At 42.3% G+C, this 16,544-nt stretch overlaps 1 protein-coding gene across 3 annotated transcripts in view; it reads left to right on the top strand.

Annotated features, from left to right (window-relative positions):
* The window catches only part of CPNE4 (copine 4), a 611,710-nt gene that overhangs the window by 574,819 nt on the left and 20,347 nt on the right, over window positions 1–16,544 (top strand). For all 3 annotated transcript variants that reach the window (XM_082392743.1, XM_082392744.1, XM_082392745.1), the window contains exon 11: window positions 10,908–11,041. In XM_082392743.1, coding sequence (XP_082248869.1) covers window positions 10,908–11,041 — 134 coding nt within the window. The remainder of the gene's footprint in view (window positions 1–10,907; window positions 11,042–16,544) is intronic.

Genomic DNA, 16,544 nt, shown 5'->3' on the forward strand with positions numbered 1-16,544 from the left:
TGTCCTGCCTAAACTCAGGCCATTGTTCATTTGCCCCTGAATACTTACAGGAGTTAATTATAGATTTTGGTCATTTCTTTGAAGTCTAAGTTTCTCTAAAGACACACCCACGCAGCACCCACCCCCCCACTCCCCCGCCATATACACACTGGCATGTTTAGAAGGTAGCAAACATGTGCATTGTGGGAACACACCCCTACCTCCAGCTGTCCTGGGCAAATGGAGGTGGAGGAGCCAGCAGTGTCACAGAGGAGATAGTGTCCCATGCTCTTAGGCAAAGGATTGATGCAGAAAACTATTTATAGATTTTTCAAGGGAAAGCTCTATCGGTTTGGGTCTGATTTAGATTCTATAGATCCCATGCTTTTGAACAACTCTTTATTCAACCTTCAGGGGCTTGCTTTGCCCTTGGAGTTGGGCTACAAAGAATTGGCCCCAGGGAAAACTGAAGTTTGACCCCAGAATGTTTCCAGCTCTACACCCTGACTCATGAAGGGGAGGGGAAGGGAGATCGTGTGGCCCACCTGACAGGAGGATTGCTCTCCTGGCTTTGTTTTCCCCTCCTTCTCACTTTTGCTGATGCTCCCCAGCTGGAAGGGACCACCTCAGGTGGTTCTCACTACCACCTTCCCAGCCCCGGCTTCTCAGCCATCCAGGGTCCATGGATCGACCTGCGGGAGGTCTGGAGTGAGTCTGGAGCAAGGCATGTGAACAGGGGGAGCATGTGCAGATAAATGCCGAGGAGACCAGACCATCAGCAGTGCCTGCAACAAAGCCCTTCCTCCTGGAGGACTCCGGGCCGAGGACGCAGGAGAAGGTTGCTAGGTGTTCTATTTTGAGCTTTCTATTAAAGAAAACATACCAGCCACCTCATTGTTATTTTCCTCTAAAATTAAGTCAGCTTTCCCATTATTAATTTCTTATTGCTCAAGCAGTGCCATCTAATGTAAATGATAAGCTGTAATACAAACTATTAATAACAAATTAACATGTCAATAAATTTGGTATTTATTATATGCCCAATCATTTTATTGAGGCCATCTGGAAAAATGAAGGGAATGTGGCAGAGGGATGAGAAATGAGAAGAGAGCTTCCTGGCGTAGAGACAGGCAGAGCAGAGGGAGGGAGGAATGAGGTTCCGTTGCAGTCACCCCACCCCTGAGCTCTCCAGAGTTGAAATCTCCCACTGGCGCAGAGGATGGCCCGAGATTCCTAAGCAGGCCCCGGAGCTTCAGCCAGGATGAGCCTCCGTCTCCCTGGAGACAGACCTTCAGGAGCCAGCAGTGGAATACAGTTCTGCATGTTTCCTCCCCTCCTCACCCTTCTCGGCCCTGTCCCTCTGCCCAGGAGGCCTTCCTCTTCGCGTGCATCAGCCAGGTTCGCCTACTCATGGACTTTGGTTGGATTTGACCAACGGTAGGCAGCAGCCAGAGGTCAAACAATAGGAGGAGAATGAAGTTGGGGCACTTCTTCCCCACTCTCTACCCACCAGGCTGCTGTTCGGCAGTGACCACATTCCTCTACAGAAGGACACAGTTCCCTTCAGGTGTCCTGCCCTGCAAACACTACTCTTACTCGGTTCTACTAACTGCCCCTCTTGACCCTTTCTACTCAGCCTCCCTTAACATTTTAGAATTGTCCTTTTATTAAATTCTTCTCAATCATCCCTTTTGAGTGGACCATTTGCTTCCTGTCAAGACTCTGACCAATACACACTACAAACAGGGGTGAGAAGAAAGCTTTTGCACCTTCCATTGATGCCTGGAGCTCCTGGTTCCACCTTAAGAATATCAAGAGTAGAGCATCTTTCCCTTCAGGTAGTAGGCTGATATAAGTTGCTCAGAATACTTCTGTTGAATGGTGGTGGATCAAAGCCTAAATCTTCAAGAAGAGATAAGGTTTAGGGAAAAGAAGAAATTGGATAAATAAATGTGATACTATGTTTTTGCTTTAAAAATCACCCCTGTGAACTTAAATACTTATGCATCCATATATTCTAATGATAAATACTGAAACCTTACTTGGGTTAATGTGAATATACAGGATATATTTAGGGGATTGTTGGGGAAATGGTTTGGATTGAGAATTTGAAGGCCTTGAATTTTTAGGTAATTAGGTGGACGTGGGAATGTTCAGAAGACTCTTGGGCAGGACTCGGGAGCAATCAGGCACATGCTTTAGGGAAGTAAATCTGGGAGGGCTTCATGAAAGGGACTCTGAAAGAAGATATTAAAACCCACTGTAGCCGTCCTGGTGATGGGTAGTAAGAGGTAACTAGAGGGGCAGCAGTAGGAAGGGGCACTGTGGAGAGAGAGTCTACTAGCCTTGACTTATGATACAGGAGGAGACGGAAGGCAAGGGAGAATGATGAGTCCAGGATGACTCAAATCTTTTGTGCCTGAAGACAAAGCATGGCAGTCCCATTCACAGAAATATGGAAATCAAGAGGAGCTGCCAGACAATAAGATGAACTTCCTCATGGATGCAGTGGAAGTATTTTCAGGTATCCCAGTGGAGATAGCCTTTATAAGTACGGACCTCAGTTTCAGGAGAGAGGTGGAAACTGCACATACATGGGCCTGGAGGAGATGGCTAAAGAGAAAAATACAGAAAGACAGGGGGCCTGGTGACAGAATATTGTGGAAGATCTGCATTTGTCAGCAGGGGAAAGAGGGGAAAACAATAAAGAGATGCCAGAGGGGGAGGTCCCAGAGGAGACAGTAACTCAGATGATCAGGAGGAAGTGTTACAGGATCAGGGGCAGTAATCTCATATGCTAAACAGAAGATAGAAGGTGAAGAATGAAAAACGGTGACTGGGCCATGTGATGAGTAGGCCCAAATCATCTTCAGAAGATCAACTTCAGCAGAATGAGACCAGAGACCCAGGAGGTGGGGTGTAACAGACAGTGAGGAAGTGAACACAGTGGGTGTAACTACTCGTTCAAGAAGGCCGACAATGAAGAGAAGGCAAGAGGTGGAAAGGAGGGTGGCAACCTGAGGATGAGAAGAGGGGAGTTTTAGGCTATAAAATAAGCAGAGAAGGGCCCGGGGAGGGAAGGACATAAAGGATGCCAAAAAAAAAAGCCCCAGTCTATGATTCTTCCTCTTTTTTGGTCACATGGACCATTTGAAATCTGATACAAGATCTATATCCTCTCACTGGAAAGTGCACACACCCAATTCTGCACACCATTTCAGGATGTCAAGGGCACCCCTGAGGACAACCTTTGTTCCTCGTGTGAATCTTTGAGTCGTAAGGACTCCGGGGCAACAGTCGTGTTGTGGTCTTGGAGGAGCTGGGCAGAGGTGAAGCAGAGACTTGAGGGAGAGAGATTGGGTTCCATGTGTTTGGCACATGGCACAGCAGCTAAAAGGAAAACCAGATACTAGAATTTCATATACAAAATACACAACTACAGACAACATAGACGAGGCCGACTCCATAAGATATTTGAAGAGAAAATGGTAGAAGAACTCAATGTTTCTTTTGAAAGTTATTGCCTTTCCAGATGCAAAAAACTGTTCATTGTAAAACGGATTTTCACAGAGACAGGCTGTAAGCAACACAAATGTCCAGCAATAAAGTAATAGCTATATAAATCGCAGGTCTTCGTTTAGGTGGACTATGATAAAGCCATTTTAAGTGATAATTATAATGATTGGTAATAACATGAGGATATGTTTATGTCATAGTGTTAAGTGAAGAAAAAAAGAACATAAAGCAAAGCTACCCTATGATTACAACTATGTTAAATGTTTATACATAATTATATTGTATGTTTTATATATAAATTTTAAAAATATTTTGGATATATATATTGTATATAACTAAAAAGAAAAAATATGACTTACCAGACTAGTAGAATCCTGAGAGATTTTTTTCTTATTATATTCAGATGGCCCTTTTTATTATTTGTAATTTTTTTTAAATTAAAGAGGGTTCCCTGGTGGCGCAGTGGTTGGGAATCTGCCTGCCAATGCAGGGGACATGGGTTCGAGCCCTGGTCCGGGAAGATCCCACAGGCCGCGGAGCAACTGGGCCCGTGCGCCACAACTACTGAGCCTGCACTCTAGAGCCCTCAAGCCACAGCTCCTGAGCCCACATGCCGCAACTGCTGAAGCCCGCACACCTGGAGCCCATGCTCTGCAATAAGAGAGGCCACCACAATGAGAAGCCTGCGCACCGCAAGGAAGAGTAGCCCCTGCTCGCGGCAACTAGAGAAAGCCCGTGTGCAGCAACAAAGACCAAACACAGCCAAAAATAAATAAATAAATAAAATAAATTTTAAAAAATTAAAGAGGGTATTGCTTTCCTTTATCTCTGATTTTATAGTCTACATTTTAATAATATAATATGATATAATAAGCTGAATGTGGCTTCTCCCAGATTAACCTTGAAACCTAGGAAAAGATCACCTCTTAAAGGTCCTCTCAGGTCATCTTTTCTGACCCTAACACACTTGAGACATCCTATGCCCAAGCTGTGTCTCAGTTTAAGTTTTAAATCCTGATTTGATATCCCAGACTAAACACTGACGGATTCTGGTGTAGAACCCTGAGAAATGAGAATGAGTCCTGGGATGAAGAGGAGAATGCTTTGCACTTTCCAGGAAATGAACCAGGCGACCTCTGGGGTTTCTCCCATCTGGCCTAGGTTCCTATTCCTTTGCCTGCTATAGGGTTTTGAGGAAACAGAAAAGCACAATAATTAAACCTATTATTTAAGAAATAGTCCAGACTAAAGAGTATCTCCACCTACAAGTCTTGTTTTATAGGTCCAAATTGTATACAAATCTAAAAAACAAACAAACAATAAAAGCTGCCCTATAGCAGGTGATATCACAAAGGTTGCAGAGAGATCAGGCAGCTAACCAGAGATAGGTTCACAGCAGCTTTCCCCAGACAACATCTGGGAGATTCTCAAACTGCGTATTTTTTCACCGGCAGGGAAGGGATATGAGGCCTGGGCTCGTTTCAGGTAAGAAGTTAAAAATGTCCAAGGAAGGATACTCATCGTTAGCGTCCAGCCTTTTCTGGAAGCAGTTCCCCACACTGGGGACTTGGCAGCATGGAGGAAGCAAGCATTTTGCTTTCTTCACAAGGTTTTGCAAAACTGCTCCGTGACTCTGCTTAATGAAGAGCGAGACCTCCTGGGCAGAAGGGGAAACAAAGGAGGCCTGTTCCTGGGCTGCCCGCTGGGAAGATGGGAGCGCACATCGGAACCGCAGGCTTTCCTGAACGCTTCATAGCAGAAGATGAAAATGGCAGCTCTGCAAGCCTGCCACATTAAGGAAGCCAGGAGTCGGGAGCCTCCTCCACAAACTGGCATTTTTCGGTCATTTTCTTGCTTTTATTTCTCAACTTAATCCCATCTTTCACAGCCTCCCTGTTGCTTTTTAAAATAAACCTAACCTTTCTCTCTGTTCTCTTTGCACTCATGCTAACTTAAAGAGCGCAGAGAATTCTTGGTAGAAGGCCACCTCCTGAAGACAGAGATTTTATCTCCAGCCTCATCAAGGAGACTTCAGAAACCATCAGTTGCCAGGAAAGAAAAAATATCTTTTAGCTGCCTTGTACCTGAGACTGTCCATTTACTGTCTAGTCAAATGATAAAATATTTTTATGAGTGGTGGGAATTACAGAAAGTAGTAGGTGATAAAGGTCATTGGTTTATTTCCTTTTTCATCAGGTAATTTTTAAGTTCACACCCTTCCCCAAAGTTACATCAGCATCTCCTGAGCTGGAATAGCCTCTGTGGTTGTCACAAACATGGGGGCCATCCCCATGGGAAGAGTGGAAACCCCAGAGGCCTGCCTGCAGAAAAAAGTAGTTTCCATTGGGCATGTTTGTATGTCCCCAAAGGACCACCAGGAACAGGCAGCACAATACCGCCTTCTAACCTTGAACTTCAGGTTGTCCCACTACATAATCTCCTCCATCCCCAAGGAGATCTGGCCGCTCCCTTTCCCTAACTGGCATCCAACTTCACAATCAGTCACCGAATCCTATTTGTTTTCTATGCTTAATATCTTCAATCACAATCCTCTTCTCACCACCATCTCTGCCCCACCCTAGTTTGTTAAGCGTAAGGGAATTATTCCAAGCCTGAGGAGGAAGAGTTGATAGAAATGAAAAGATATAGCAGCACTGGGACCAGAGTGAAGAAAGAGAGGCATCTAGGATGCAAAATTTAAGGAGGCATCACTCTCAGATCACGCAAGTGTAGGGTCAGCTCAGATGAGTGCCTTCCTGAGCTTATGCCCTAGTCACCTCTCTTATTTTACCCTAATCCCAGCCCTATGATTTTTTTTTTTAATTTTAGTATAGATTGTTGCCAAAATCTGTTAAGCTCATCCAGATGTTACATCCACTTCTCCCCATACCACAGGTACTCATCCAGGTGATACACCTGGGCTCAGATGCTGCTACTTCGTGCCTGCATGCTTGGAGGATCTTGCCTATGCCTGGGAAGATAAGATGTTCAATTATGTTTCTTTAGTTACCATTTTCCTTTATGGAGGTTTTTCCCTCTGTTCTTTATATTATCTGATTTCATTCTCTGGTTTTACATCAAGACACCAGCGTATTTTTTGTCATCACAGGATACCCTTGACAATCAGGTAATCAACACATGGTACAGGTTGTCAGTTGCAGTGTTAAGAAACACAGGTAGATTGGGATGCTCCACGAAGAGGGGCATCATAAACACAAGTGAGGGGAGCCACAGGTACTCGTTATTAATAATAAAATATCAAACCTGCCAGTGATTTGTAATACTTGCAATGATATTAATAAATCAGAGCAGAATCAAGGTTGTCTCCATAATAACATCCTTGCATCCTCTAGAATTTTCTACAGCTCTAAAGTGCTTTTCTCAGTAGAAGAGAAAGAGGTGGCTTTACTTCTAGCCTTCCCAGCACTATTTTTACCTTCTAAACACTATGTACACATGTGAGGTGCCATGATCTCTTAAGTATGTCTCATCAGGACAAAAAGGCAGAGAATGGTGGGTGTTTGTTGAAGCTTAGTACATCCAAGAGTCCCTGAGATGTTTGATTTCTCCAAACACTGTCTCTCAGGTACCTCTCAAGTGTCCTCCTTGGAGAAGTTTTCCAGGGATTGTCTGCATGCATCTGGACCTCTGTCTGGTTGGGGCCCCATTGCATGTAGGCTCCCCAACACCACCCCTGCCGCCTCAACTAGCTTTTCACCACAGTTCGTGTTGTCTTCCTCTCTTTTCTTCAGTGGCTTGGCTTTCACCTTCAGGATGAAATCTATGTCAGAAGATACTGGATTTCACTGGTCCTTTTAGGTCACCCCCAGTCGTCTTCAGTAACCCATTCTCCCACTGTTTTGGTTTTTATTCATTAAATTTTTTTTTTTTAATTTTAATGTTTTTAGTGAAGTGTAGTTGATTTGCAATGTTGTATTAATTTTTGCTGTATAGCAAAGTGATTCAGTTATACATATACATACTTTCTTTTTTGTATTTTTTTCCATTATGGTTTATCACAGGATATTGAATATAGTTCCCTGTGCTCTATAGGACTTTGTTGTTTATCCATTCTATTTTTTTATTTTATTGAAATATACTTGATTATACTGTATGATATCAGTTATATGTGGAATCTAAAATACGATACAAATCAACATATCTGCAAAGCAAGAACACTCACAGACATAGGTTGGGGGGTAAAGGAAGGGAGGAATGGGAGTCTGGGATTAGCAGAGGCAAACTATTATTATATATAGAATGGATAAACAACAAGGTCCTACTGTATAGCACAGAGAACTATATTTTCAATATCCTGTGACAAACCATAATGGAAAATATATGAAAATATATATATATATGTATAACTGAGTCACTTTGCTGTACAGAAGAAATTAACTCCCACTGTTCTTTATACACACACACACACACACACACACACACACACATACACACAATTTAGTTGCCGTTTTCCTACCTTTTACAGTTGCTTTGGTCATAAAGTGTTGTTCATTCAAGGTATTTCTTCTCTCCTAAATTACTGTAGTTGCCTCCTGGTTAATATCCCTACCTCCAGGCCAAATCTCCTAATCCTTCATAAGAATAAAACATGCCCACGAGATGTCTGGACATGCCGGTCACAGACTTACTCATTCTCTTGGGTATATAATGATATGATGAAGGAGCAGAGTCTTTGGAACCATATAGACTTGGGTTTAAACCCAGCTCCATCCCCTATGACTTTGTGACCTTCATCACCTTTGGGCATCAGATTCATCAATAAAAAGGAATAATAATCTCTACCTCCCAGAGTTTTTATGAGAATGAAATAACACAATGCCTGTAAAGCTGCCAGTGCAGGTGTCTGACACATAGTAGGGTTTCAACAGAGGTTACCCCTCCCTTCTTCCCTTTGTGTCCAAAGTAAGGGCATCTAAGGGTTGGAGGAATACTCATATGACCTTTTCTTTTGAAACACTTAGTATTATATTAGCGTTTTATCAGTTTGTACTCCCTTATTGAAAACATCTGAAGGTTCTGAAAATAGAATTTGAATCCTGCTTAAAGTTATTTTCAACATAGTCCTGTGGAGAGGTGAGGAAGAAAAGGGGAAATTCAGTGATGAAAGAATAACTTTACGAAGGAAAAAAAGAGAGGTTGTTAGTGAATTACTGTTAGTCAATGCTTTTTCTCTTCTAGTTACTTTGGTTTGATTGCAGGCTTACAGTATAAGATGAGGTGACATTTTTTTCCATCAACGTTACTCTGAGTCTGGTCTTTCAGAAGCAGACACAGAGCACATAACCCCTTTCCTCTGTCCTTCCAGAACTAGCATCCCACCTTAAATCCAATGAGATATTCCAGTGGTTTGTTATAATGGAACTTTGCCAAATGTTATGCAAATAGCATTTGTCATTCACAAGATCATAAGAGAAAATAGAGCCTTTCTATCATCAGTCAGCCAGTGAATGGATTCTGTTGAGCTGGATGCACCATGAACATTCCTTTCTTTCCCTACAACTCCTTTCATTTGAATCCCTCTCTCCCCACTCTCCACCTCCAAGATAAAGCATTTCTTTGGAGAGGTGTTTGCTAGGTTAACTTTCATTGAATTGGTGATGATATTAGAAATCAGAAGAAATACACCTTCCCGTTTTAGCACCACCCCCAGGCTAAAGAATTTTGTCGTTGTTGTTGTTAAGAAGTGTCCTGTGTGGGACTTCCCTGGTGGTCCAGTGGTTAAGAATCCACCTTCCAATGCAGGGGATACAGGTTCGATCCCTGATGGGGAACTAAGATCCCACATGCCTCGGGGCAACCAAGTCTGCGCACCACAACTACTAGCTCATGCGCTCTGGAGCCCACACGCCACAACTAGAGAGAAGTCCGTGCACTGCAACGAAGACACAACACAGCCAAAATTTAAAAAAAAAAAAAGTGTCCTGTGAGTCAACTTTTATTTAGATGATGATGATGTAGGGGGTCAGAAAAAACTTAAGTTCAAAGATAATGCCGACTAGGTGGCCAGACAGAGGTTTCTCTTCTCCTCTTGCCACTGACAATGCTGTAGACTTCAGGCATCTTCTTTGTTGTGGGTGGGAGTTTTTACATGAATGAGCCTTACACAGAGCTGCTTCTGGCAGAAATTTTATTATAACCACTTCAACACCTCTCTCTACAACTGTTCACTCATGAAAATAACAGTGGCTTTGTTATACAGACTGCATCTTTAACACAGAATTTAGTTTTGAGGGAGTTTAGCTAGGCCTCAGAGATGGAATCGTCCTGCCCGGAGAGCACTAAGGACACTTCTTAGTGAATTACAACATTCCACCCTTCCCCTTGTTGCCTGGTGACGTCATGGGTCAGATGCTGGGTTTTCTGACCTGGACGTCAATCTCAAGTTCTGTTTTGGACAAGGAGAAGAGAGGGCTTGGGGAGAGGGAGGTTGAAGACTATAGAAATGTCCTCAACCAAATTAATAGCTAGTTTTTTTATTGAAGTATAGTTGATTCACAATGTTGTGTTAATTTCTGCTGTACAGCAAAGTGACTCAGTTATACATATATATACATTATTTTTTTATATTCTTTTCCATTGTGATTTATCACAAGATATTGAATATAGTTCCCTGTGCTATACGGTAGGACCTTGTTGTTGATCCATCCTATATATAATAGTTTGCATCTGCTAATCCCAAACTCCCACTCCATCCCTCCCCCACACCCCCTCACTCTTGGCAACCACAGGTCTGTTCTCTATGTCTGTGAGTCTGTTTCGTAGATAAGTTCATTTGTGTCATATTTTAGATTCCACATGTAAGTGATATCCTATGATATTTGTCTTTCTCTTTCTGACTTACTTCACTTAGTATGATCATCTCTAGTTGCATCCATGTTGCTGCAAATGGCATTATTTCATTCTTTTTTATGGCTGAATAGTATTCCATTGTATATATGTACCACATCTTCTTTATCCATTCATCTGTGGATGGACATTTAGGTTGTTTCCACGTCTTGGCTATTGTGAATAGTGCTGCTATGAACATAGGGGTGCATGTATCTTTTTAGAATAGAGTTTGTCTGGATATATGTCCAGGAGTGGGACTGCTAGGTCATATGGTAATTCCATTTTTAGTTTTTTGAGGAACCTCCATACTGTTTTCCATACTGGCTGCACCAATTTACATTCTCACCAACAGTGCAGGAGGGTTCCCTTTTCTCCACATCCTCTCCATTATTTGAATAACTAGTTTTTAAAGCTGATGAATTTCTTCTCTAACTCTGCTTATTGGCAGGTGTGTAACATACTGCTTTCCCCCCTCCTCTGGCTGTGTCTCTCTCAGGGCTAATCACAATTCCTACAAAATGTATTCATTTTAAATCCACCCATTTGCCTATCTTCTCTTCCAGGTAGCTATAGATTTCACAGCCTCAAATGGGGACCCCAGGAACAGCTGTTCCCTGCACTACATCCACCCCTACCAGCCCAATGAGTACCTGAAGGCCTTGGTGGCCGTGGGGGAGATTTGCCAAGACTATGACAGGTATGAGACTCCCCATCTCTGTGGGTTCCTTCGGCCCTTGCCTGACCCTGGGCCAAAGAATGGAAATAAGTTATGCTGAGGCTCATGAGGGGACAGAATAAAGCTTTGTCCCAAACGTGTTATCCTCTCCACACCTAGAGAAACTGAGTTCATGCCAAGCTCACATTGACCACCAAAACAATCCTTTCTTAGCTTTCTTCTCTTACTTGGCTGGCAGGACCACTGGATAGCGATTTTGGTTTCCCTTTTGTAGTTTCATTATGTGCCTTGCTACTCAAAGTTTGGTGCATGGACCAGCAGCATAACTTCACCTAGGAACTTCATCAAGTCCCACCTGAGAATCTGAATCAGCATCTGCATTGTAACAAGATTCCCAGATGATTCGTGTGCACTTTGGAGTTTGAGAAGCACTGGTTTATTGGGCACTATTCTATCTGATCCTCACATTAAACATTCTGTCATGGGTGTTATTTAACAGAAGAGGAAAACTGTGCAGGGAGGTGAAGTGATCTGTGCTCTGCTCCATACCCAGGGGCAGGAATTAAACCCAGATTCAGCTCATTCCACAGTGTAAGCTCATAATAGTGGGGTTTCATGGACCTCAAAAGCTGCTGGTAACTTTAACAGAAGGTGTGTGTGTGCCCACGACAGTGTGTGTATGTGTTTGTAAGTCTGTATAGAAAACACAATTTTGAGATCAGATCAGTATTACATTTATTTTTACTTGATAATAAATATTGACCTTGCCCACCAAGAGAATTCCCTGTAAGAAGCGATTTACATAAATTACACTGAACTGAATTTATTCTGCCTTTCCAGTATTTCCAGATTGAGGTGAAGTTGTTCACATGTTTGATCAAGAAGGCTTTTTGAAGTAGAACCAGTGTAAATATAAATATGGGTAAATCTCAGTTGACAGCCTGGTGTGATTGTAATATAGGGCTAGTCAGTAATGAGCAGCAACTAATTGACCTATTAAACCAGGAAAATAAAGAAAGTGACTCTGTCCTCCGGTTTCAGGGAGATTTCATGGAATAGCCTGATTTCTGTTCTTTCTAGTCTCATAATTGGTTATAAACCATGATAACCTGATACCCAAGCACCACAGGGAGTGACACAACCTAGTGACCAGAAAGTGCAGAGAAACCAAAAGGACAGGTAATAGGAAAGCTTCCAGCAGTGGACTTCCCACTGGCGAGTCTCTGGATTCATATTGTTCATCACCAATAACTCAGATGGGTGTGAGGTCAGTTGGGGATGAATGAACAGGTACAGTCAAATCAGACAGCTCTAAACACAAGGCCCCTGCTAACACTTCCTCTTTTCCACATTTGGAACAGAGGGGAATAATAACATTTTAAATTACCTTGTTGAAATGATACTTGTACTTAACCTTGAAATATTGTCTGTGAAGACAACTTGAATCTCAGCTCTGATTTCTTTAGACCCCAATTCGGGGAGGTTCTTAGAGGGGCTCGTGTCATATGGAGATTTCTACCAAGGAGAGAAAAAGATGAACATATTGCATCCTCACTGTCAGAAACTTCTCCAAACATCCCCAAAACAACAACACAGTAATTCTCTCCTTTCTCTCTCTCTCACTCTCACATACACTCACACACACACACACACACACACACACAAGTGTGCCCATATGAGAGAAGAAGGAAGAGAGGGAACATCTTCTGGATTCTTAATAACTTTTAAATGTTCAAATTCTCATAAAAGAGATAAAGTAGGTAAAAGCACTTAATACAACACAATAGCTGCTTAGTAATAAAGTTGACTCTAACTGACTCTGCAAGGCACAAGGCAGTGTAATAATGAATTCCAAAGAGGAGATTTGGTGGGCTGGCCAGAAATTAAGATGCTGACACCCAGAGCCCTTGCTGCGGTTGTGCAGCAGATTTACCGGACAAGTTGCAGAACTTCTGCTTCCTGATTACCTTGCATGAAAGATGCAGATACAACAGTCAGAGGGACCCGCACATCTTTTAGAGCTGTTATCCCTTTATAACGTGAGCCAGACAAAGCCTGGGGAGGATTTTGTATTCCCTCAAAAATAAAGATTCATTCTAAAAGTAAGAGATGACACTTTTGGGGTTACATGAAGAATCATCGCAAATGATTCTTTTAAAAATTTAAAAATAAAATACCAAAGTTGTCGGCCCCAACTGGCCAAGAAAATCAGGTTCCTTCGGCTCAGTGGAGCTTTTTTATTTTTCATATAAAGAAGGCACCTCAGCATTGAAATGGGCACACTAATCGCTTCTTGAAAACTGACAAGGTTCCACTGCTTCTCCTCTGTGTGGGTGGAAAGACAAGAGACAGGAAGTCAGGACATTTCAAGTCGGGGTTTTGGAATTAATTTATTCTTGCATCAAAGTCAGTGAGGTTGTTGCTCAGAAAGAAACACTTCAGTAAAAACTGACAGAAGGCACCGTTCCCCCTCCTGCAGTGACACGGAGGTTTTTAATCCCCAGGAGGCTTGGAAATTCCTCCCAGCCTCTGACAGCCAAGGGTTTTCTTCCTGCCTAGTACAGTCACTGTTCACGGGTCATGATGAGCTGATCCGTGAAGCTGAACAGCTTGAGAGACGTGTGAAGTTCGGAGTTCTCAGGGTGGCCTTGAGGGGAGGCTCCCCCCAGACTCAGGTCCTGAGCCCGGAAGGCAGCCCAGCCAGCCCATTTTCTCTGCACCTTTGAGAGGGAGACCCCTGCCCTCTCTCCCCTCCAGCTCCCCAAGAACGTGCGCTCACAAACGAACTCATCTGTTCCCGGTTGGTTGTAGCCCTTCCCCAGCTCCTACGAACAACCTGGTCTCTTTAGGCTGCTCAAGGCAAAAATGGTATCCATTCCTTGGTCTCAGCAGAGATGTGGGTCTCTGACCACCTGCCATGTCCCTCATAGAAAGGCTGGTCTAGCTGCTACCAAGAGAGTATAAATACGGTACATTGCTCGCAAATACAGACTGATGTTTGATAGGCTTGGCCACCCCAGAATAAGGCAGGGGTACTGGAGACCACTGAGGCAGGCGTCTCCTCTGAGGTGTGCTCAGAGCAGTGCGGAGGCAAGGTTAGAACTGACACAGGCATGTTCGAGTGCAGAGGGTTGGGTTAGAAGTCAGAAGGCAGGGTTACATCACAGTGCTACCTTTTCCACTCTGCCGATACCAATCCATTGTTCTCAACCTTGGCTCCACATTGGAACCACTCAGGAAGCCTTAAAACAAGCGGTACCTGGGCCCTACCCCCAGACACCCTGATTTAATTAGTCTGGTGCACATCCTGAGGATCAGGATTTTTAATTCCAATGGGCATCCAGGGTTGAGACCCAGAGTTAAATTGGGAGAGATAGGTGAGATGAAGCGGCTGAGGACCTACTGGGTGCAAGGCCCCTCACGCAGTGCTGTAAAGACACAGAGAGATTAATAAGCACAGTTTCCCCTCAAGCGGGTCACAGTCTCATGGGAGAGAAAGGCACATAAATGAATCACAGCCCTACATGGCCTATGTAAGGATGGGGATGCATGAGGAAGGAAGGATTAACTCTATCCTTTGTGGAAGAGAGATTGACATTTGAGGAGGGCCTCCTGGAGGTGGTGAGTTCTGCTAATTCTGTTCTTTGTTGTTATTAGTACATTATTCTGAATCATTAGACCAGACCAACCTCCTATGAAGGGCAGAGTCAACAGGGTCCTGGTGTCAGGGGTCCTGGGTTCAGATCCCAGCTCAGCTCCCTTTATTCTCCTGAGGTTGTACTGGGCCTTGGTTTCCTTGACTGCAAATGAAAGATTTATCTAACTTCCCCTGCAGGGTGGTTGTAAGGATTAGATACAAAAGTTTTGCCTTTTGTACATACTTGATAAATGATAGAGGCTATTTTCTTTAATACTCTTACACAAAAGGGAAAAGGACTATAGTGTCAGACTTAAAAGTCATTTTGGACCAATGACCTTTAAAATGTTTTGGCTCACATACCCCTAAAAAGAGTGTTAAAACATATAGCCCTCACACACTTTTGCATTGAAATCTAACATTTTCCATCAAGAGTTTAAATAGTGACAAAGAATGAAAATTCTAGTGTAATGTAAATATGGACATTTAAAAATAAAACTCTTACCTAACTCTTGCAAATGCATCCAGCAGAATCTAAATGTCATAGCTATTTGATACCCACCATCGTCCATTTAAAAAATGTACGAACAGTTTCATCAGTTTGAGCTGAGAATTTTGTTTCTTCTTTTTCATGAACTCATATTTACATTCCCTTCCCCCATAGAACTTCATTCCAATGTATCTTTAAAAATTTGGTTTGAAATTCCTTTATTGATCACTGTATCATACATGTCTTTAACTAAAATATGAATATAAATTTTTGTTTCCAATCTCTAAAATTTACTGTAATGAAAAGATTCAAAGTATTTAAAAAAATATCTTCTGGTTTAGTTTTTATTATAATCCTTATTAGTGTGTAATTGATCATAAATATTTGTGAAATTTCAACACCTGATTATTGCCTATAAAAAATAGAAATGAAGAAATCTTAATGAAACAGATAGTAGGTTATTTTCCCAATTAGTTTACATATCTGTGGATGACTGCTACCTATGACCAGAATGGGAAAATCTAACATCAATTCTAATCCAATTTTTTGTTTTTATCAATGTAAATACTAAGAAAGCTTGTTTTTATAAGTCCATGGTAATGGAAAGAGTTTGCCTACGAGTATTATGTAATTCTTTCAATTCTAAGTTTTATATCAAAAAATTACATATCTATCATCAAAAGGTATTTTTAATCATCTACCACCTGACATCAGCACTTCCTACAATTTTTTTAAAGCAAAAATGAGCAACTACCTGACTTACAAAAGGATTTGTTTGCTAGTGAGTCATTCACATCAGGAAGTGTCTCTTTATTTTCTGCTGTGAAGATTTTATGCTCGGTAGCAACGCACCACGGTGGCTGAGATTCCTAGTGCATGAGCGGAGGTTAATTGGGAGAGGGGAGGTGTGAATGAGGAGCAGGTATTTCCATCAGAGATGTTCCCAGAAGATGAATTTCAGTAAAGAATATGTGGGGAGGTAGAAAAACTGAATACTGATTTCCTTTAAAAACAAAGAAGCCATGCTCTCATATCCCTAGAAGGACTTTGCATTTCCATGTACCCTAGCTTTAAGACCACTGCTTTAGAGAACAGCCTCTATTAAATGTCTAGTTGTTCTGAAATGCTCTTTTGCTCTCAGTTCATCTCCATTTCCTTATGGACGCAGTCATTTGTCTTTTCTTTTATTAATCTCTTGCTTTAGCCCACTTTTCCTTACCAGGGAGGGTAAAAATGCATCTTCCATCTGCAGGTCATCTGATCAAGGTCTTTCCCTAAGAAGTTCAAGACAGCAAGCTCATTGCCACTGAAGACCCTGGGCTCTTAGATAGTATTTTATACTATTTTATTCCAATAGTAAGAAATACTGCCTTCAGCAATGTGGTGATCTGCCCTGA

This window comes from Balaenoptera borealis, assembly GCF_965194805.1.
Source record: "Balaenoptera borealis genome assembly, chromosome: 5".
NCBI lineage: Eukaryota > Metazoa > Chordata > Mammalia > Artiodactyla > Balaenopteridae > Balaenoptera > Balaenoptera borealis.